Here is a 21,654-nt window from a genome sequence, read left to right on the forward strand (position 1 = left end):
GGAACACCCCTCCACCCTGGGGACTGTTCCCAGCCTTCTCTTGCAGGCTTGTAGTTCATTCACGTGAAGGGTAATTCACCGAGCCCCCGGGGTTTATTCCGGTCTTGATACCCCCCGTGCAACCCGCTTCAGCTCTGATGTTCTCCTGCTTTGAGGCGCTGCTCGCGGCTCTGCTGCGGCGGACCCTTCCCGGGTGGGTGGCCGGACGGATCAGGCCTGCTGGTTGCTAGGGTGCAGCCGGCTCCGGGCGTTTGCATGCACGCAGGTGTAACCCTCCCCCCGTCACACTGTATTGTTGCCAAATAATCTCTCCCGGGGGAGGGGGCCGGGCCGGGAGTCTGACGTCAGGCAGGAGGCTCGGAAGATGGCTGCGGAGCGGCGCCCAGTGCGACGGCACCAGCGTCGCTTTGCTGGGCTGCAGGGTGCGTGGCTGTGTCCCTGGGGACAGGTCCCCGCCGCGGCCGGAGCGCGCTGAGCCCCCGGGGCCGCCTCTGCCCCCGGCTGCAGCCCCAGCCATGAGCGGCGCGGGGGACGCGGCGAAGGAGAAATTGCTCTGGAACGTCAAGAAGGAGGTGAGAGCGGGGGGGGTCCCCGGCCGGGGGGGTCGCCTGGGGCAGGGGGGTCCCCGGCCGGGGGGGGGCTGTGGGGGTCCCCGGCCGGGGGGTCGCCTGGGGCAGGGGGGTCCCCGCCCGGGGGGCTGCAGGGTTCGCCTGCGCTGGAGCCTTGCGGAGGAGGGGGTGTAACGGGGAGCAGTGAAAGTTGTCCCCCAGTTGGAGATCAGGGGGCTGTCCCCAGCCTCTCCCCTCCTCCCAGTGCCAGCCCCCTGGAGAGGGAAGAGATTCCTGCTGGCTGGAGTGGGGGGAATCAGTGCACAGGGGGGCTGTGGCCAAGTCCAGTCACCCCCACCGCTTTCAGTGCCTTTAGGGGATCAGTGATCCCCCCCCCAGGCTGCTCCCCCAGTGGCTGGGGGACGAAGTGGCGCAACATCCCCCTCCCAGTGCCTGTCTGCCCTGGGGAGTGTCAATGGAATGAAGCAAGGGGCTCCCCCCCCAAACAGCTCCTTGAACTAGGGGTGGGGGGTGAGCCTGGGCACTGAGAGGAGAGAGCTGAGTTGGGGAGCTCGGGGTAGCCCAGGCTCAGTGGGAAGGGGAAATCCCCCCCTTGCCTCCAGTGACACACGGTAGTGGGGGAATCAGAGACAGGCTCATTCATAAAAAAAGATGGAGACGTGCCCAGAGTGGGGCTGTGTCCACATCCTTCTCGCAGCGTTTTGATCTGGCCCCGTGTAGGTGCTTCAGGGCAGGGACTGGCTTGTGCTGGGTACATCTCGTGCCCCATGGTATTTAAATTACAAAGGAGAAAATGGAGTTAGGGAGCATCTAGGAGTCGTGCACGGAGGTGTTTTTGTCGTGCGTGGCTTTAGTTGTTCCTCTACTTGTGCCACCTACTGTGGGTCAGATCTAAAGTGCAGCGTCTGTAATGTCCATTAACTTCCATGGAGCTGCAGGTGCTGGTGTCTGGGGTGGGATGTTCAGCTGAGAGAAGCCCCCAGTCAGGCTCTCCGTCACGGAGCAAGGTCAGGCCCGAGAATGATGTCCTGAGGCTCCAATCCTGCAAATGACACACAAGTCAATTGGGAGGCAGTGGAGGGGTGAACACCCCCTACCCCCCCAAGGTTTTTGCACTCGTGTAAGATTCCGTGTGCCGTGGAGCCGGGGCAGGCATGACCTCAGACTGCGATAGCAGCTCTGGGCTGATTGAGCACAGGACTGCTTTAGGCAGGGGTCACGTATGAAATCACTCCGGCTGCACTGCCGAGGCGCCTGGCTGACCCTCTATACAGACGGAAGGGTGGCCGGCATAAATGGTGTTGCGACCTGGCACACGAGGGAAGCCTGTTCCCGTACAGGAGCTCGTGGGAGTCTGCCAACACACTGCGGGTAAGAGAGGAAACTCTTTAGCCGGGGAGACCCAGGGTCCCTGGAGCGGGGATGAGAACAGGGTACCTGCTGGGAGTGCGGGGCTGGTAGCAGGGACTGGAATTTGCTCGTGCCCCTAACCCCCACAAAATGTCTGAATTGCTGCTACTAGCACATACCTAGCATTGATCACGGGAGTTGTCCCTTTGACTTGAAGGGCGCCCACCCATGAATGAAGTTTCCTATGGATTTAAGAGTCTACACTTAAAACGCTGTAGTGCTTCAATGTAAACGCTAACTACGCCAGCGGGAGTGTAGGTACTCCACCTCCCCGAGAGGCAGTAGCTCCATCAATGGCAGAATTCTTCCATCAGCCAAGTGCTGTCTCCATGGGGACTTAGGCTGGCTTCACTACACTGCTCAGAGGTGTGGATCTTTCACACCTCTGAGCAATGTAGTTATGCCGACCTAATTTCCTAGTGTAGACCAGGCCTTAGAGAGCATACGATGTCACTGTCTGAGGTCGAGAGTATGATCCAGGATCCTGTTTGTGAGAAATAGCACCCTGCGAGTTATATTTATTCTTTATAGCCCCAGCGCCCTGTTGATCTAGCCATGGTGCAACACAGAACAAAAAGACAGTCCATGCCCCAAAGGCTTTACAATCTAAGTCAGGGGTCAGCAACCTTTCAGCAATGGTGTGCCGAGTCTTCATGTATACACTCTAATTTAAGGCTTCGCGTGCCGGTAATACGTTTGAATGTTTTTTAGAAGTTCTCTCTATAAGTCTATAATATATAACCAAACTACGGTTATATGTAAAGTAAACAAGGTTTTCAAAATATTTCAGAAGCTTTATTTAAAATTAAATTAAAATGCAGATCTTATTAGTTTAGTGCAAGGGTCGGCAACCTTTCAGAAGTGCTGTGCCGAGTCTTCATTTATTCGCTCTAATTTAAGGTTCCGCGTGCCCGTCATACATTTGAACGTTTTTAGAAAGTCTCTTTCTATAAGTCTATAATATAGAACTAAACTATTGTTGTATGTAAAGTAAATAAGGTTTTCAAAATGTTTAAGAAACTTCATTTAAAATTAAATTAAAATGCAGAGCCCCCGGGACCGGTGGCCAGGACCCGGGCAGTGTGAGTGCCATTGAAAATCAGCTCACGTGCCTCCTTTGGCACCCGTGCCATAGGTTGCCTACCCCGATCTAAGTAAACACTTAGGCCAAACACTCAGTCTTTTGTCGCAAGTGAAAAATCAGGATGTCGCTGCTGGATTTTTGGTCTCTTAAGTGACAGGTTTAACGTTGCGACAAAAAATGACGCTTCTGATGTGATGAATTTGTTTAATCTATTTGCCAATAAGTCTGATAGAGTTAAGAGTTTGCCTAGAGTAAATAAAATAAAGCTTTGGCCAGATTGAATTAAAATCTAATTTCCCTCCAGGAGGCAATGAATGGGAAACAGAGCCTTTGTTCAGCTGCAATTGTTTAACCCTTTCTGTGCCTCCGTGATTTAGCAAAATAAGCAATCGAAGAATCTATCAGATCTGCCCAGCCAAATTACTGAAGTTAATTTCATAATTGTGTTCCGAAAGGTGGCACTGGTGCTACCAAAGCGCAGCTGCAGTTCTTAGCAAAAACTTTACTGAGCTGCCCCTCCACTTCAAGAAAGAAAATTTTGGATATTTGCATCTGATCTAATCTATTGGTTTTATATTGCTGCAGTGTCTGAGACCCTTCTGTGTAAAATCAGTAGCAATAAGAAAGTTTCTAGTCAATTTCATAGGGGGTCATTTTGGGGTGCAGTGGCTGGAAGATGAAGCTTAGACAAATTCAACCTTGAAATAAGAGAATTTCCCAGCAGTGACGGTAGCTAAACATTGAAATAGTTTATCAGGGGAGATGGTGAACTCACCATTACTTAGAGTCTTTAAAATGAGATGAGAGATCTTCCTAGAATGTGGTTTTAATCCAGCTTCTGGGGGAGATTCTGCAGCCTGTGTGTGCAGAAACTCTGGCTGGATGGTCGTATGGTCTGTTCTGGTTTTGTCATCTGAGAGTCCTCCTGTTTGTTCCCTTCCTTTATGGGCCAGGGTGAAAACAGGAAGCTCTATGTTGCCCTCAATGTGCTCATAACTCTGCTTTAAAATAGTGACTATAATCAAATCAAATCTCATGCTTCAGGTAGGTGCCTGTCAAGGCCAGGAAGGAAATTTTTTTTCCTCAATGCACAATCAGCCTGATCTATTCTGGGCTTTTTCACTCTCATCTTTCTCAAATGCTTGTCTGCTATGTCTTGTTCATGTGGCCAGGGTCCAGCTGATCATCAGATCTGAGATTAGGAAGGGATTTTTTCCTACAGGTCAGATTGGCTGTGTCCATGTGCGTGTATGTGTGGGTGCAGAGGGATAAGGAGAGGGTTGCCTTCCTCTGCAGCGTGGGGTATGGATCACTTGCTGAGATCATATGGGCATATCTCATCTAATAAAGTCCCTGCTGTTGTAATGGCCTCAGGCATTGGTGGCACCTCAGTCTCTCCTGTTCTGCGCCTGTGGCACAGTTTAGTCTTGACTCAAATTACTGGGTCTCATATAGGGGTATCTGGGTGAAATTTAATGGGCTGTGATATAGAGGAGGTCACACTAGTTTGCCCTTAAGCTCTATGAAACTATGAATCTGGCTTTAACTCACTCTTTTATATAGATAAAGCTTTTATAAATCTCTTGTCTTCTTTGTGGTATTACAAAAATATCATGTGGTTTTTTTTCTGTGTTTAGGAACAATGTTTTTGGATATTCTCTTCTCGTAATGATGTTGCTTAATGTTATGTGGTATTTTGCCTAAACATTTGTATGGTCGTGATCAGATCTTGCTTAAATTAAATTAAGAAGGCTTGATCCTGCAAGGATTGGATCCAATGCCTGACCACTAGGGGAGGGGTTAGTTTGGGGAGAGGTTAAAAAAAAAAAGCCAGTTTAGGATCTGGGGAGCCAGAGATTAATTACCCCTGTATTCTGTGGTGGGTCGTCCTTAGATCAGATCTGTTGGTGTTTGTCATTCGGAAAGTGAAATGCAAAAACATTAGGGCTGTCAATTAATCGCAGTGAACTCACGTGGTTAACTCAAAAAACATTAATTGCGATTTAAAAAATTAATGGCAATTAATCGCAGTTTAAATCACCCTGTTAAACAGTAGACTACCAGTTGAAATTCATTAAATATTTGGATGTTTTTCTACATTTTTGTATATATTGTTTTCTGTATTGTAATTGAAATAAAGGTATGTATTATTTTTATTACAAATATTTGCACTGTAAAAGTGATAAACAAAAAAGGTATTTTTCAATTCACCACATACAAGTGCTGTAGTGCAATCTCTTTGTCATGAAAGTGCAATTTACAAATGTAGGGTTTTTTTGTTACATAACTGCAGTCAAAACAATGTAAAACCTCATAGCCTACAAGTCCACTCAGTCCTACTTCATGTTCAGCCAATTGCTAAGACAGACAAGTTTGATTACATTTACAGGAGGTAATGCTGCCCTCTTCTTATTTACAATGTCACCTGAAAGTGAGAAAAGGCATTTGCGGGGCACATTTGTAGCCTGCTTTGCAAGGCATTTATGTGCCAGGTATGCTAAAGGTTCATATGCCCGTTCATGCTTTAGCCGCCATTTCAGAGGACATGCTTCCATGCTGATGTTGCTTGTTAAAAAAATTGTGTGTGAATTAAATTTCTGACTGAACTCCTTGGGGGAGAATTGTATGTTCCCTGCTCTGAGTTTTACCTGCATTCTGCCATATATTTCATGTTATAGCAGTCTCGAGTGATGACCCAGCACATGTTCATTTTAAGAACACTTTCACTGCAGATTTGACAAAACACAAAGACGGTACCAATGTGAGATTTCTAAAGATAGATGCAGCCTTGACCCAAGGTTTAAGAATCTGAAGTGCCTTCCAAAATCTGAGAGGGACGAGGTGTGGAGCATGCTATCAGAAGTCTTAAAAGAGCAACACTTGGATGTGGAAACTACAGAACCCGAACTACTAAAAAAGAAAACTAACCTTCTGCTAGTGGCATCTGACTCAGCTAATGAAAATGGACATGCGTTGGTCCGCACTGCTTTGGATTGTTATCGAGCAGAACCCATCATCAGCATGGACTCATATTCTCTGGAATGGTGGTTGAAGCATGAAGGGACATATGAATCTTTAGCACATCTGGCATGTAAATATCTTGCTGCACTGGCTACAATTGTACAATGAGAATGTCTGTTCTCACTTTCAGGTGACATTGTAACCAAGAAGCGGGCAGCATTATCTCCTGCAAATGTAAACAAACTTGTTTGTCTGAGCGATTGGCTGAACAAGAAGTAGGACTGAGTGGACTTGCAGGCTCTAAAACTTTACATTTTTATTTTTGAATGCAGTTTTTTTTGTACATAATTCTACATTTATAAGTTCAACTTTCATGATAAAGAGATTGCACTACAGTACTTGTATTAGGTAAATTGAAAAATACTATTTCTTGTTTTTTTTACAATGCAAATACTTGTAATCAGAAATAAATATGAAGTGAGCACTGCACATTTTGTATTCTGTGTTGTAATTGAAATCAGTATATTTGAAAATGTAGAAAACATCCAAAAATATTTAAATAAATGGTATTCTATTATTGTTTAACAGTGCGATTAATCGCAATTAATTTTTTTAATGGCTTGAACGCCGTAAGAAAGATACAATTAAACCAGCATGAATCAGAATTGCATCAATATGAAATGGTGGGGAATAGACAATATTGCATTATCAAAGGCAACAAGCTGTCACAGGATTGGTCATCCTTTTGCATTTATCAGTACTGTCACTAACTAAATTAAAATATCTATAAGGATTTAGGAGCTAGCAGACTGGATCAGACCCAAGATCCTGTTAATCCAGTATCCAGTCTCTAACAGAGGCCTGTACCAGTGGCTTCAGAGGCACTTGCAAGACACCCTGCAGGAGGCAATTATGGGATAACCTGGCGACAGGGAAGATTTCCTCCTGACCACATTAGTAAGAGGTTGAATTAAGGCCTGAAGCGTGAGGTTTTATATCCCTTTCAAAACTCTTATGGTCTCTTCAGCCGATTAAAGTCAAGATCAAAACCACAGTAAGACGATGACAGCAGAGATGAGAGGTTTCAGCAATGTCTTATCTTGACAGGCCAGACAAATGGCTCTGTCGATACGGAGACAGAACTGGGCATTGAACAAGGCTCAGTGATAAAGCCATGGCTGAGCTGAAGTCAGTTTGCTCGTTGTAACTAATTAAGAATCTTAGTGGGGCTGGATTTGCAAGGTTCCTGCTTCGTGCTTTTTTCTTTTCACTTCCAAACCTCCCCGGGGTGCTAGTTTTGCCAGTTGTACAACAGTCAGTTACTCTTCTTCTGAATTGTATTAATAAAACCGGTGTCTTAAGACACAGCCTGTTTGTGGCACGTCTAACTTGAGTTGGGTCCAGGAAACCTTGTCCTGCTGAGCTGGACAGATGCCCAAACTCTTCTGTGCATAGTTAATCAGGACATTTGGGACATAACATTTTCTACCAGCTGTACATTGGAGATGGAAAAGACCTATCCGGTCGTCCAGTCCAGCTCAGCTGATCTGTGAGCAGCAGCTCCCGCTGGGTGGAGCACAACAGCATATTTGCGGTTTGGCAAGAAGGCCAGTAAGAAAACTCTGAGCATAACTGGTCTTGGCCAACCTGTTGTGCATTGTTGGGCCACACCCATATTTTGCCCTGTACCTGGCTTCTCTGCTTGTTTCCCTCAGCCTGGCTTTGGTGCTGATATTTTCCATTCTCCTCACCTGTGCATGACGCATGTAAAACGCCATCTAAATACTCTGCTTTTACCTCCTTTGTACTAAGTCTGTCTTAGAACGTGAATGTAGAGTTCTGGGGGGGGGGAGAGTGCAGAACTGGAAGCCAGGAATGCCTGAGTTCTGCTGTCAGCTCAGACCCATCCTCCCTCCATGTCCTTGGGCAAGTCACTTAACCCCCTTGGCTAAAGAGGGCTGATAGCATTGGCCCTCCAGGCACACTTAGCATCAGGTTACATAAAGTGCTTTGAAGGTGCCAGGGATTACTGGTCTAAGCGCCCCCTATTACTGCTTCTAGACGTCCCTCTGGGGGTTCGTGTCCCCCTTCCTCCTCCCGCTAATGCCTGCAGCCTGGCGCGCTCTTGGGTAGACCCCATGAAATGGCTTCTATTTTGTATAACTTTTCATTTTATGTTTTGGGAATTTTGTGTTGTTTCTTTTTATCCCGAGAGGAGGGAGTCTGGGATCAGTCTCTGCCTTGGAGGGGGCGGAGGTGCTGAGGGAGTGGGTGGCTGACCAAGCCTTCCCTGCATTCATCCTGCAGTGGTGGCACCTGCTGTGCCCAGCTGGGCTCTGCTCCGCCCTTTGCAACCTGATGCAAGGTCACAGTACCGCCCAGGTTTGGCCTGGTCTCCCCTTTGTCATGATGATGGGGTGGGAGGAGTGAGAGGGAGGCCAAATCTGAGCAAGTGGTGCTGTAGCCCTAGGTCGCAATGCTCAAAGTGGAGAGTTGGGCCCAGTCCCATGGGACAGGAGCTGCGGGGGGAGTTTTTAGTTTTATACATCATTGTTCGTGTTGTTTTGTGTTTGCAAAAGACCCAGAGCTGGGTTCCAAGCACAGAACTCTCTTTGCGCAGACTTGATATCTTGCCTGGGAATTTGCTTTTGTGCCAGCAGCATGGCAAATATCCCAGCAGTCTGTAGCGTCACAAACGACAGCACACCCCAGGCTGGTCAGCTGTTACATGGACATGGGGGGAAAGGCCAAGGGAAGGAGTGAAAAGGGGTGGAGGTCAGGTGGCACAGCGGAGCAGAAGGGCAGGGATTCGTGGATGGAATCCAACCCCTCTGGGCTGGTTTGTAACGTGCAGGTGGGCCCCTGCCATTAGACCAGGCCAAACAAATCCCTACTTCTGAACACCCACAAAAATTTAGTTGTTTGAAACCCAGATCTGAATCTCTTGTCTGGAGCCCATCTCTAATGCACAGGTGTTCTGCTGGGATGATATTGGGTTCACTGCATACTCAGGAGTGAGGAAAAGGCCAGCGTCATTCTGACAATAATGCTTAGCTCTGATCACATCGCCTTCTTATCTAGAGATCTTCAAGTGCCTTTGTAAAGAAGGGTAAGAATTTATTATCCCCATTTTACAGATGGGGAGGCACAAAACTGGATGTAACTTGAGCAAGGAGCCACAACACTGCCAGAGCTCAGATATCGTGATTCCCAGCCTAGTGCCCTATCCACTCGGCAATGTCACTTAGCCTCAATCATAGACTTCTACCACTTGAGCTAAAAGAGAATCCCCATTCACTGTTAGCGGTATAAGGCCTGTTGCACAGTGAGCGATTCTGATTCCATCCACTAGAGGCCAGTGGTGGTACACATTAACCCGTTCATTCCAATACTTGTAAAAGCAGCAAAGAATCCTGTGGCACCTTGTAGACTAACAGACGTTTTGGAGCATGAGCTTTCGTGGGTGAATACCCACTTCGTCAGATGCATGTAGTGGAAATTTCCAGGGGCAGGTATATATATGCAGGCAAGCTAGAGATAATGACGTTAGTTCAATCAGGGAGGATGAGGCCCTGTTCTAGCAGTTGAGGTGTGAAAATCAAGGGAGGAGAAACTGGTTTTGTAGTTGGCAAGACATTCACAGTCTTTGTTTAATCCTGAGCTGATGGTGTCAAATTTGCAGATGAACTGAAGCTCAGCAGTTTCTCTTTGAAGTCTGATCCTGAAGTTTTTTTGCTGCAGGATGGCCACCTTAAGGTCTGCTATAGTGTGGCCAGGGAGGTTGAAGTGTTCTCCTACAGGTTTTTGTATATTGCCGTTCCTAATATCTGATTTCTGTCCATTTATCCTTTATGTATGTGGTGGCCAGTGGAGTCCTGTTGGTTTCTTTCTTGGGTTTGTCTTGCAGTAGGAGGCTTCTTCCAATACCTGCCCACCTTCTTAAAGGCCCTTTGGAATGCCTCTGATGTAATGCCCACGTCTGCACAAAACACAATTGTGGGCAAGTGTCTGCAAGGTGCATTGAAGTCAAGGGGAAAAGACGTCCAAAGCTGTGGCCTAGAGTCTGATTCCAGGCAGAATTAAGCACAGGAATATCGAGCTCTTTGTGAATCACTGAAAGTTACTTAGGTACTTTTGAAAGCCCCGCCCTACCTGTTCTAAAATCCTACATGCTATCTACCTTCCTCATATATTTTTAAAACTTGCAGTTATAAAAAAATGTTTGTTCTTATCTACCTGAATCCTGTATACAACATGACAGGCGTTTTTACCTCTGGATTTTTCATCTCAGGTATGAAATCACTAACCACGTGACAGTCAGAAAACATTATGTAAATCTGTTCATCTCATGGCCTTGCTTACTGCAGTGTTACCAAATATCTAGTATAAACAATATTTTAAGTACATGGTTTGCTCTCTGGTTAACTGGGTCTTTTATTCAGTTTCTTCTCTAATTAAGTAATAAATCACTTCAGTTTGGCTTGGACCATAAAAATGAACTAGTCAGTTTCACTTTCAGATTCTCACGCTCTAGGGTGATAGGACAACGTTTGTGTTAAGAAAAGCATGTCACTGATTTCTTTGTTTAGTATACAAAAGTGATTATATTTATATAAACTCATACACACACATAAACTTATGAACAAAATCCACTGTTTTTCCTGAGACTTCCTGGCTGTCTCTCTTTAAACCCAAAATCTAGACTGTGGCAGCTGAACTGTAGTCAACGTTTTCACTGCAACGTCAATGGCCAACCTACGACGCTCATCGTACAGCAGTGTCGTCTGAAAATACACTGGGTCGTTTTGTGACATGAAAATTAAAGCCATGGGCTCCATGCTAGTTTTCAAACACTGGCCATCCTTTGAGCTTCTTTCCCCATCTACTCACACCCAATCAAACCACACTACGTAAGCAAGCTTGCTTCACTTGAGATGCAGTATTGATATATCACGAGGCGCCGGTCTCAGACTCAGGAGCCTGCTGTACTGTTAACTTGCTGTCTGACCTTGGCCAAGTCACGATCTCTCTGTCCCTCGCTTTCCCTGTCTATGACGAGGGGTGGGAAGATAATGGTGATTAGCTGCTTTGTACAGTACTTGGAGCGTTACGGTGAAGTGTGGTGGTATACCACCTTGCTCACATTTCACAGGAGGCGGCAAAGCGCACCGGATATTATATGAAAATAGGAATAATGATACTGATCCCCTTTGTAAACCGCCTTGAGATCTCCTGATGTGATGCGCTGTACAGGAGCTAGGTGTCATTAGTACGTGAATCCCAGACAAAGGACGTGTCGGTGTATTGTGGGGGAGAGCACGACGTTAGTGATTTCGAGGCCGGTTCATTCAGTCTGCTGCGTGCAACTTTACTCTCCTGTAACGTTCCTCAACTGTTCAAGTGCTTCAGTCCCATGAATAAAGCTCAGAGAAAAGCAACAGGCCCCACGTCTCCGGACATCCAGGCAGTGGGCAATGGAGGATGGTGTGGGCCCAGAACACCCTGTGCCCAGCATAGTCTCTGAATTAAAACAAAAAGATCCTGGTTCAAACGTATTGAATTCAGGTTTCAGGGTAGCAGCCATGTTAGTCTGTATCCGCAAAATAACAGGAGGACTTGTGGCACCTTAGAGACTGTCCTTTTTGTATGAATTCAGTCCCAGCATGAAGTAGTAGAATCATAGAAATGTAGGGCTGGAAGGGGTCACCCAATCCAGCCCCCCTGCACTGAGGCAGGACCGAGTAAATCCAGATTGTCCCTGAGAGGTCATGGTCTAACCTGTTCTCAAAAACCTTCAGTAACGGGGATTCCACAATCTCCTTGGAAGCCCATTTCAGTGCTTACCTATTTTTAGCCCATTCGTACATGAGGCCGGACAAAAATCTGCTCCTAAATCATCTAGATGCTTTGAAAATTCCACCTATTATTTTTCTGTTTTGTTTTTTTTAAAGCCTTGTTTTTAATCCACTTAAGTTTATATTATTATAGGGGAAGCCGGTAGTGACCCTGGTAGATGGGTTGCTGAACACTTACCATTATAAAAGAATCTTGCAATATTTTTTTTAAAAAAGCTCTACCACCTCCATTGTTTGCAGCCTATGAAATTCAGTGGGGGGTGGGGAAGTCTTTGACTAGAGGAGTGCCTTTTCTGTGTCCTGAGAAATTCCATTTAGGTTTTGCTGAGAGAAACTCAAACAAATCACCATGTCTATTCTCTGACTGCATTCCTTGAGAGAATTTTGGCTAAAGCCAGAAAACAGGATGAATCTTTCATGAAATTTGGGCAGGGGGGACAACCTTAATATAGCTTTAATTCTGCCCCCTTGTGCTTATGCATTATGGTCCAGTCATTAATTACAGTACCATACACTATTTTTTTCCCCCAAAGGAACCCTGCTTCATTCAGTCACAGAATGGGTGCACAAGGAGGCAGAATTAAGGTGGCAAAGACGGCCTTCAATCTGGTGTTTTCTGGCTTTGGAATGCTCGACTTTGCAACCTAAATAATGTTTTTTGTGGGTACAATCATTAATTACACTCCGTGTAGAGACTCCAACCAGAGCATTGGCACTGAACATACACCGAGTAAGAGACAGCCTCTCCCCTGAAGATTTCATAGTTTGCAGAGACAGACAAAGGGTGAGAAGGGGAACAGACACATAGGGACGTAAAGTGACGGTGTGTCTACACGATGCTTTAATCCACCCCAGAGGGGTGTAAATTTTAGTACACTAGGGAACGTTTAGTGAATGTCAATGTCATTCCACAGGTGCACCAGGGAAATTTTAGTGCATGTCAGCAGGGTCCGCACGGGCCAATTAGCGTGCAACATGCTAGTGTGGATTAAAACTTACACCTCACTAAAGCATGTGCAGACAAGCACTGACTTGCCCAAAGTCAAACCAGCCGGTCGGTGGCAGGGCCAGGAAATGACCCCCGATCTCCTGGCTCCCAGTCCAGTGCTCTTTCCACTAGATCGTGCTGCCTCTCAACAACGGTACAGATGCAGGATTTCCAACCTCGCAGCCTCACTTCATGCAGCTTGCAGTATAACTGCTAATGCCTGACTCTTACATCACACATGTTGCTCTTGTAGTCTCCTCTCCAGTCTTAAATAATATGGTTACCCGTCTCCATGGGGGTGTTCTTAAAGGCTGCTTCCCTTCACTCGCTCCTTAAAGCAGCGGTCCGTTTCCCATGGCGCATGATTTCCAAATCGCCTCAATCTTTAATGATCTTCTAATTTTATAATATTTTTTCACTGCTTCTGCTGACTTTATTGAAATTCAGTTCTCTTTCCAGGAATACGTTGGTTAGAATTTGCACCAAGTGGCTTGAAATATATATATTTTTTTTATTTCCCAAAAAAACCTTTCAGTTGAAGCCTTTGGAAATGCTTAATAATGTATTTGCTTTTCTTTGCAAGTATTTCCACTGGTAAAGAATTTATTTTGTTGACTTTAATAGAGAAAGACAGGCAAGTAATATGTTTTGAAGATTTGACTCAGCTGGGCTTCATGCTGAGGCTGACTATATGTCTGTGTTTCAAACATCTGTCTCTCTCTGCAGGAAAACCTATTGTGACAAGTAGGCTCATAAAGCAGGCTTTTTCCAGCTCTTTATTTCCTGCCTACTGAAATGGTGCTTTTGCCATTACTGTACTCGAACAAAGCTCTCATTCTAGCTGGGAAACAGATATAAGAAGGATAACCTTAGCTGCTTTTATCCTGAAAGATCCCAAAACACTTTAGAAACTGGAATTGTTTTTCCTGCCACTGAAATGCAGCTGCTTCTTGGATGAACCATGGGTTCTGTTTTATATCATCCCGCAGCAGTGCCACGCAGCTCTTGAGCAGAGGAAATGAAGAAATGGTCCAACTGAAACGGAGGAGTATTCAATAATTACCCCGCTGAAACTGGCCAGGATGCTGGGGTAAATAAATGCCTCTTCTTGAAAGAAAAATGGTGTGGATTTTAGACAACAGCAAGTGACCAGAACCGCAGGTCTATGTGTTGTCTCAAGCACCCCAACGCTGCTGCGTACTGTGATAGCCCTCCACCCTGGTGTGATGTATGGGGGGGAGTGTCCCCTACTGAATCAGCAAGCCCATTTCTTGCGGCACCTCAGCGATCTTCGGAGGCCTCTGAGCCGAGCACTAACCCCGTGTAACTTGCCTAGTGTGACTGGAGTTTCTGCGGCATTGCTCTTAGAAGCACACTTGTCACAGCTGTGGGAAACAAGACGAGTAACTTTGTCGTACGCTGTGTTAATAGTCAGTCTTAGTGATACAAACACACGTGTAGGGCGCATGGCACCCTACTGGCACCAGGCCTGTTTATAGGGCTGGGAACAGTGCTAAGTAATTACCTAAGTAAGGCCCTGATCCAGACCCTTGCAACCCGACCTGAAGCCAGTGGGACCTGACTACAAACATTGGGTGGAGTCGGTATAAAAACAACTGACTGGCCGGGTCACAGAAGGGACCGGGCGAGCTCTTTTCAGCTTTCACTCAGCAAGATACTGAAGCATATGCCAAACTTAGAGCACGTGGGTGGTCTGGTTGTCCTCAGTGGGCATTGTACTGGGTCACAGACTTGACCCAAAGCAACACCCGCTGCCATGGCATATCAGTCGGGATAGGCAATGATGCTGAGTGGGAGAGACCCGAATGCAGGACGAAAAGAGGAAGAGATTAAAAGGGGGAGAGAAAACAGCATAGAACATGGTGCAGAGGGTTAAAAATCCAGACTTCTGTTTCTGGGAGACAAAGCGGCAGATTAGCTATGTCTGACTTCCCCTAATGATGGCCCTGATCCTGCAAACAGTTAGTCGTGCCAGCGAGATCGTTCATGCACTCGCATGTGAACGTGCATGCAGAGTCCAGCCCTTAGAAGTCAAGGAACATATACGCTTAGCTATTTTAAAGGTCTGTCAGATAGCGCCTCGTTGGTCAGTTTCACTCTTAGTAGTCTGGATCTTGTGCACTAGCAGGGGCTGGGATGGCTACCTTCTTTGCAGTTTTTTCCAGAGTTGTTCCGTTGTTGGATTTAAAAGCAAAACCCAGGACTGGTTTAGTAAACGCTTCTTTAAAACCATACTTTAGATCTGTGTTGAGTGTTCACTTACCTCTGAAGAACCTGGCCACTGCAGGAAGTAGGATATAGAGCTAGACAGAGGGTTAGATAGTGGGGTGTATTAGAGCGATGATGCATCATAATAATAATACAGGGCACTCACACACACATTTCATCCAGAGGTGAGTGCTAATATTCCTGTTACAGAGCATCTGTGTAATATTTTTCACTCCTGGATTACAAAGTACTATACTCAAGCAGGAAAGTTATGAGCATCCTCATTATCTACTAGCTGGTGAAACTGATGCATACAGAGTTTAGGTGACTTGCCCAAGGGCGAACCGTAAGTCAGTGGCAGACGTGGAAGGGGAACCCAGGTCTCCAGACTTCTAGTCCTGGGCTCTATTTGCTGAGCCATGCTACCCCCTTGTAACAGGAAGTAACATTCCCATTTTGTGAATGGGGAAATGGAGGCACGAGAACTGAGTACCTCAACTCCCCTTGATTTAGCTGCTGTTGTGGGTGCTCAGCCTTGGAATGATCTGCCTGCAGTGACTCTCTGAGTCAGTAGCAGTCACAGGAAGCCAAAGCTGTCATTGCCGGTGCCTGGTCCCTTTCTACTGTCATCACCACAGTCCATCAGCGCTAACAAACGTTACCATGGTGAGGTTAAAGCTTTATCCCTGATTTACAGAGGAGGCACTGAGAGATGAGGTGACCTGCTCAGGGTCACACAGGATATATCTGCACTGCACACTCTGACTCACTTTGAGTCCAAACTCCCTCTTCCGTCATCACGTACATCGATCTGACTCGACTCTGCCAGCACTCGGTACCAGGCTTCTAGGACCCTGCTGTGGAGGTGGGTCAGAGCCCAAGTCCTGCTGTGACTGGTCCAAGCCCTGTCATTTTGCAGCATGGACCCAGCTCAAGCCCCAGGCCCGAGTCAGGAAGTCTGCCTAGTATGGGCTTGGAAACACCCAGTCCACCGTCCTGGGTCCCACAGACCTGGGTTTATAATGGACTGTAGACATACCCCCAGGGCATCTGTCGTCGTGCCAGGAATCAAACCCAAATCTCTTGCTGCTCAGCCCGATGCCGTAAACCAGGGGTTCAAAAACTTTTTTTTTTACTGGGCTCCCCCTTTGAAAATATTTCCGGCTGTGACGACCCCTGTGATAGCAACTGTCTGTACATACTCATAGGGACATACTCCTAGTATTTCCACCCTTCTGCACTGCTGCTGGCGGCGCTAGCTTCAGAGCTGGGCAGCTGGAGAGCAGCGGCTGCTGGCTGGGAGCCCAGCTATCGGGAGAAAGGGCCTAATGTTTCTGGTAACAAGACTAACTTAGTTTGCCCAGATTTTCTGTGCATGGGTGTCCGTATGGGGTTTAGATGTGAAAAGCCTGATTTAAAGCTGCCTCTCCTGAGCAGACAGCATGGCAAAGGACTGAAGAATTCCCTATCTAGAAATGTTCTCCAATTTCTAGCATTTAAAAAAAAACCAACCACACTGTTTCATCAGATTACAGAGAAGAGATTTGCTTGGTTCCCTGCCCCTGGAGCTTCTGGGAGTTATGTGGCGACGACGAATGATGTATTCCAGCTTCCGACATTTAGCGTCTGCTTTTCATGCCCTGAAAGCACTTCCTATTAAGGTTCACAATCTCCTCAGAACATTTGTGAGGCTCTCTCTGCATTTAAACCGCTGTTGTGAGTAGAGGCTGGTCTGTGCTGCAGATGGCCTTCTGCAGCGATATGCAATTATTTTCTCAGACCTCTGACCTGAGGAGAGATTGCCGTATGCTTTTAAAACAGGTAATCAAAGGGGAATCAAAATGTTTGGGTGTATTTTATTGGTGGGTCAGTTCAGAGGGAAGTCAGACAGTTCTCACCCGATTATTGGAAGCGGTCTGGGAATCAGAAGATCTGGGCTGAGTTCTGAGCTCTGCCACAGACTCTCTGTGGTATCCTGGGCAAGTCACTTAGTTGCTCTGTGCCTCTGTTTCCACATTTGCAAAATTGGAATAACCAGCCGTCCTTTCCCCCACCCTCTGCCTATTTAGCGTGTACGGTCTTTGGGGTCTTCTACAACGTGCGTGCGTGTGTACAGCCTTTAGCAAAATGGTGCCCCCGTCTTGGCTGGCACTTTTTGGAAGTGCTGCAATAGAAGTAGTTGAGAAAAAGAACTGAAGAAAGTCAACGGCAGATAAAGGCTTCTCCAAGTTATGACCTGCTTTGCTCCACGTTTAGATCAGCGAAGTGCACTTGGTACTAAATCTGCCTCCTTTTAAATGCTCAGAGTCTCATTTCAGACACTACAACATCAGCCCTGCATGATGTGGCTCGAATTTCCCATAAATGTGCCCACTGGTACAACACATGCTATAAGTCACACGGGGCTCTCAAGGGGGCATAATGGCAAGATGTTGGTTAATGACGTTATTGGTGATGCTTGGATTGATTACCAGCGTTGGGGTTTATAAAAACATTGGCGGAGAAGATTGTACACTAGGAGTTGGGCCTCTGGGGCTCTGGTCCCACCTTTTGTTATGCTTCATGTTTGAGCTGGAGGTAGCCACATAGCCTCTCTGGGCCTCACTTTCCTTTTCCATAAAATGGGGATAATAACGCTGCCAGACAGAGACAGCTCATGCCTGCCAATAGTGGGGAGCCAGAGTGAGGGCAGCTGGCTTCAACAGTGTTACTTGTTTTCCACTCTCCCCCTCTGTTTGCCGACAAAGGCTTTGGCCCAGTATAATTTACTGCTGAAAAGCGCCGTCGGAAAGCTAGGTATTTTAAATTACTATTTGCGGTGTTCCCTCTAATTTTTCCCACCCATGTGCGGAATGAATTTTGTTATGTGCACCCCTCCATATTGGTGCACATAACAAAATGCATGTGATGGGAGTGGGGCCAAAGGATTCAGAGTGTGGGAAGGGGTTCAGGGCTTGGGCTGTGGGGGAATGAGGGCTCTGAGGATGAGTGGTTTGGGGTGTGGGAGGGGGCTGGGGCAGAGGGTTGGGGTACCAGGGGGTGCAGCTCTGGGGTGGGGCCAGGGATGAGGGGTTTAGGGTGCAGGCTGCTCTGGGGCTGTGGTGGAGAGAGAGGACTGCCCCCAGCCCTCTCTCACCACAGCAGCTCAGGCTGGGCCAGGCTGAGGGAGGGGCACCTCTCCCCGCTGCTTTGGTATTGAAAGCTCTTTAGGGCGGAGGCGAAGGCTTTTCAATGCATGCAGTGCTTGGCACTGTCCGCTGATTGGGACCTCTACGTGTGACACCCATTCAAATAATCAAATTACTACTGTTCCCTTCTCCCACTAGAGGATCTGGAGGCCCTCCGCTCTTAAAACTCCCTGATTCATTCTATTCTTCCCCCTTTTTTCTTGTCCACCTTGAGGTGTATTGACACTTGCTCTGATGAGTCCTCTCTTCATCTAATGCCCGTCTCTTTCCTTCAGTATTTAACCTAATAGAAGGTGACTTGATTTCTCCATCTTCCCTGGCTCTTGCTCATCTCCTAAAACCATGACTCAGCCTCTGTGGCTATCACTTTCAGAGCGGGGAGACTGAAGAATGCAGCTCAATACGTTTTATGATCCGAGCTATCATTGTAAAGCTAACCAGGGGCTGAAATGAAAACCTTCGCTACCCTGTTTCCTAAGCGAGGGGTTGCTGGGAAACCAAAATGTAGCAATCTCCTTTATATTCAACATCTAATACTAATTGTTTCTGGCTGTTACATCTCCTGGGGGAATCTTCAGAGCGGCAGGGCCTGCCTCTGGGGACCTTTTGTAAGGGAGTTTGTATTGTTTTGAGCAGTCATGCAAAAATATACCCCTATCGTCATCCTGAAAGTCGGTTGCACTTACAGGACCCTTTTCATCTTCACAGCCACATCTGATCAAATACAGTCAGCTGTGTTCTTTGGTTTTCCATTGCCACTGAAACTCTCCTTTTAAAGGAAATGCAATGGCAGAAAATTGGGGATACAAAAAATTCACTTAAAGATCCAGAAAGTGGAATCTGCACTGGCACAACCCGGGTCCTGGTTGCCCCAGAGGGGCTTGTCCACAAAAGAAGATAAAAGCCTACTATAGCTAACAGTCTAACGATGCCTGCGGATAGGTGGTGGTGACTAGTTCTGTAGTGCCTAAGAGCCCTTATCATGGACCTTATCGTTTCCACCTAACTTGGTCCTGCTTAGTCACTCTTATCCAGATGATCTCAATCTGGCACTTCACGAAGGGGACAGGTTAGGGATACGTTTTGTTGTTTTTCCTTCTGAGACAGACGCAAATCAAGCTTGTAAGTCAGCAGTGGTGTAAATACAGCGCAGGCGAGGCTAAACCTGTTCAAGTGCTGCATTACAGAGTCCACTCTCAGAGCTGGGGGCCTTCTCTCGTGACGGCTTCCCCTTTTGACTGCGTCTCAATCCACTGCTTCCCATGCTGCTTCTCACTCATCCAAAGGCCCCATCTAAAAGGGTGGGATAGTGATCACACACCCCTTGATGGGTCAAGAATCCATGGAAGTTAGGAAGGGTCAAGAATCCATGGAAGTTAGGAACCTCAATACATTTGAGGTTCTGGGCCTAAATTGCTTGCAAATGACAGTGAGATCTGCTTCGTCCACCTGTCTAGATAGATATTCTTTCCGTATTGTTCAGAGCAGGTAACCAGCTCTGATCCTGTTGGATTTGGGATTATTTTTGTCTTCGTGCTGAGCACATGGGTAGCGCTATAAACCCAGAAGAAGTCCTTGCTCCAAAGAGATTATGCTCTCCAAAACACATGTTGGATTAAGGAAGGTGCTTCGTAGCTTGTCCGTTCTCTGGGGTTGGGGCCGTCTTTTTGGTCTGTACCTGTACCGTGCCTAGCACAATGGAGTCTGGGTCCATGGCTGGGACTTCTTGGCACTACCGCAATACAGCTAACGATGATAAATCTATAGATTCTAATCCTCTGGTGTATGCTACATCACCTCTGCGTTTTATAAGCCCAGCGCTCAGGAACCTCCCAGTACCTAGCTGACCTGCAATTCTTTTCCTCCTCTCAAATCTTCTCCCCCCCCTCCCCAAGATACCCCTAGCCTAGTGCAGGCAAAATGTTTCTTTCCTGGTAGAACCCGGCTCCTCCAGGCAGAAGGTCAGTTTAATCAGTTGTAAAATTAGTCTGACATTGCCGCCAAGAACAAGCCTCACACCAAAGCCGAGTTAAATTTTTTGCTTGACCCAGGAGCGATCTTTTTCCCTCCAAAGCTGAGATGCTGACTTTGAGCTGTGTTAATGGCTGCTCCTCTCCTGCCATGGTTAACAGATTATTCCTCACTCACAGAGGGGAGGACAGGAGCATGTTGTGTTCTCTGCATAGCTTATTTGCTGGAAAGTTTTGCAGTGCTGGAAACAAACTTCTGTTGTAGAAGTCACAGCGCCTCTATACTGGCTTCCCGTAGCATGTTGTTTATCAGTGGTATTGTGGTAGCATTTAGTAGCCCCAGTCAGGGACCAGAACCCCATTGTGCTAGGTGCTGTACAAATTCATAACAAAGAGCCAGTCCTTGCCCCAATCTGGTAAATGGGGGAGGCTTGGCTGACCTGGAGTTCCAGGAATAGACGGACACCTGTGGTATTGTGTATGGCTTTGAGATACAGTGAGAAAGGGAGGGGACAGAATCACAACAAACAGCAAAAGCTCCGTTTTTTCAGACTCCAAAAACAAAGAGGAGTTTGAGTTGGTTGCCACGGTGCTGAGCGGAACACCACCTCTTCCTTGGGTCTAAAAATCCAGGTTTCCGATCCCTGGTGACATCAGGTTTTTTTGACCTGAAATCTTCCTCTTTTTATTACTGGCATTTAAGCGAGCTAACATATGTTCCGGCAGATGTGAAGGCCTATCATTAAACTGTTTCATCCCTTTTCACTGCCGAGCAATAATGGCAGATAAGTGGTTTTATGACTCTTTGAATACGTGGAAGGTGATTGCACCTCCTAGAAGTGAAGTGAGATGTACTTAAGAGGAAATTATGGGTTGCTGCCTGGCTGTTAAGGGGAGGAATTGTTCACATGGGGATAGAAGCATAAGTATGTGTAAAGTAGTAGGAATACATAAATAAAAGGCGACCGGGGTATAATATTAAAGGCGCTGACAGGAGGTGGTCTTGCCCATTTAACTCTCCCATATGGCTGTTTACACTGAAAAAGGATGGTGCTGTGGTTAATGCATTAGACGAGGACTCGGGAGATCTGGGTTGAATTCTGTGGCAGACTCCCCTCATGGCCTCGAGCAATCGCTGAATCACCGGGAGCCTCAGTTTCTCTTCTCTAAAATGGAGATGATGATAATGCTTTCTTCCACTGTTCATCTTCTCTGTTGAGACTGGAAGGTCTTTGGGGCAGGGCCTGTCAGCTACTCTGTGTTTCCACAGCACAAAGGGGCCCTGGTTTCAGTGCCAGCCTCTAGGTGCTACCCTAGTGCAAGCAATAAGACTACACGGCACTATAGCAACACGTAAACAAGTTTTCCATTCCATATGTTTACCTTTGTCAGTATATAGT

At 46.8% G+C, this 21,654-nt stretch overlaps 1 protein-coding gene across 4 annotated transcripts in view; it reads left to right on the plus strand.

Annotated features, from left to right (window-relative positions):
• Window positions 1-472: 472 nt before the first annotated feature.
• SGSM2 (small G protein signaling modulator 2) overlaps window positions 473-21,654 on the plus strand; it is a 128,687-nt gene continuing 107,505 nt past the window's right edge. For all 4 annotated transcript variants that reach the window (XM_030536781.1, XM_030536783.1, XM_030536782.1 and 1 more), the window contains exon 1: window positions 473-572. In XM_030536781.1, coding sequence (XP_030392641.1) covers window positions 516-572 — 57 coding nt within the window. In that variant the 5' untranslated portion in view covers window positions 473-515. The remainder of the gene's footprint in view (window positions 573-21,654) is intronic.

Source organism: Gopherus evgoodei, chromosome 17, assembly GCF_007399415.2.
Source record: "Gopherus evgoodei ecotype Sinaloan lineage chromosome 17, rGopEvg1_v1.p, whole genome shotgun sequence".
NCBI lineage: Eukaryota > Metazoa > Chordata > Testudines > Testudinidae > Gopherus > Gopherus evgoodei.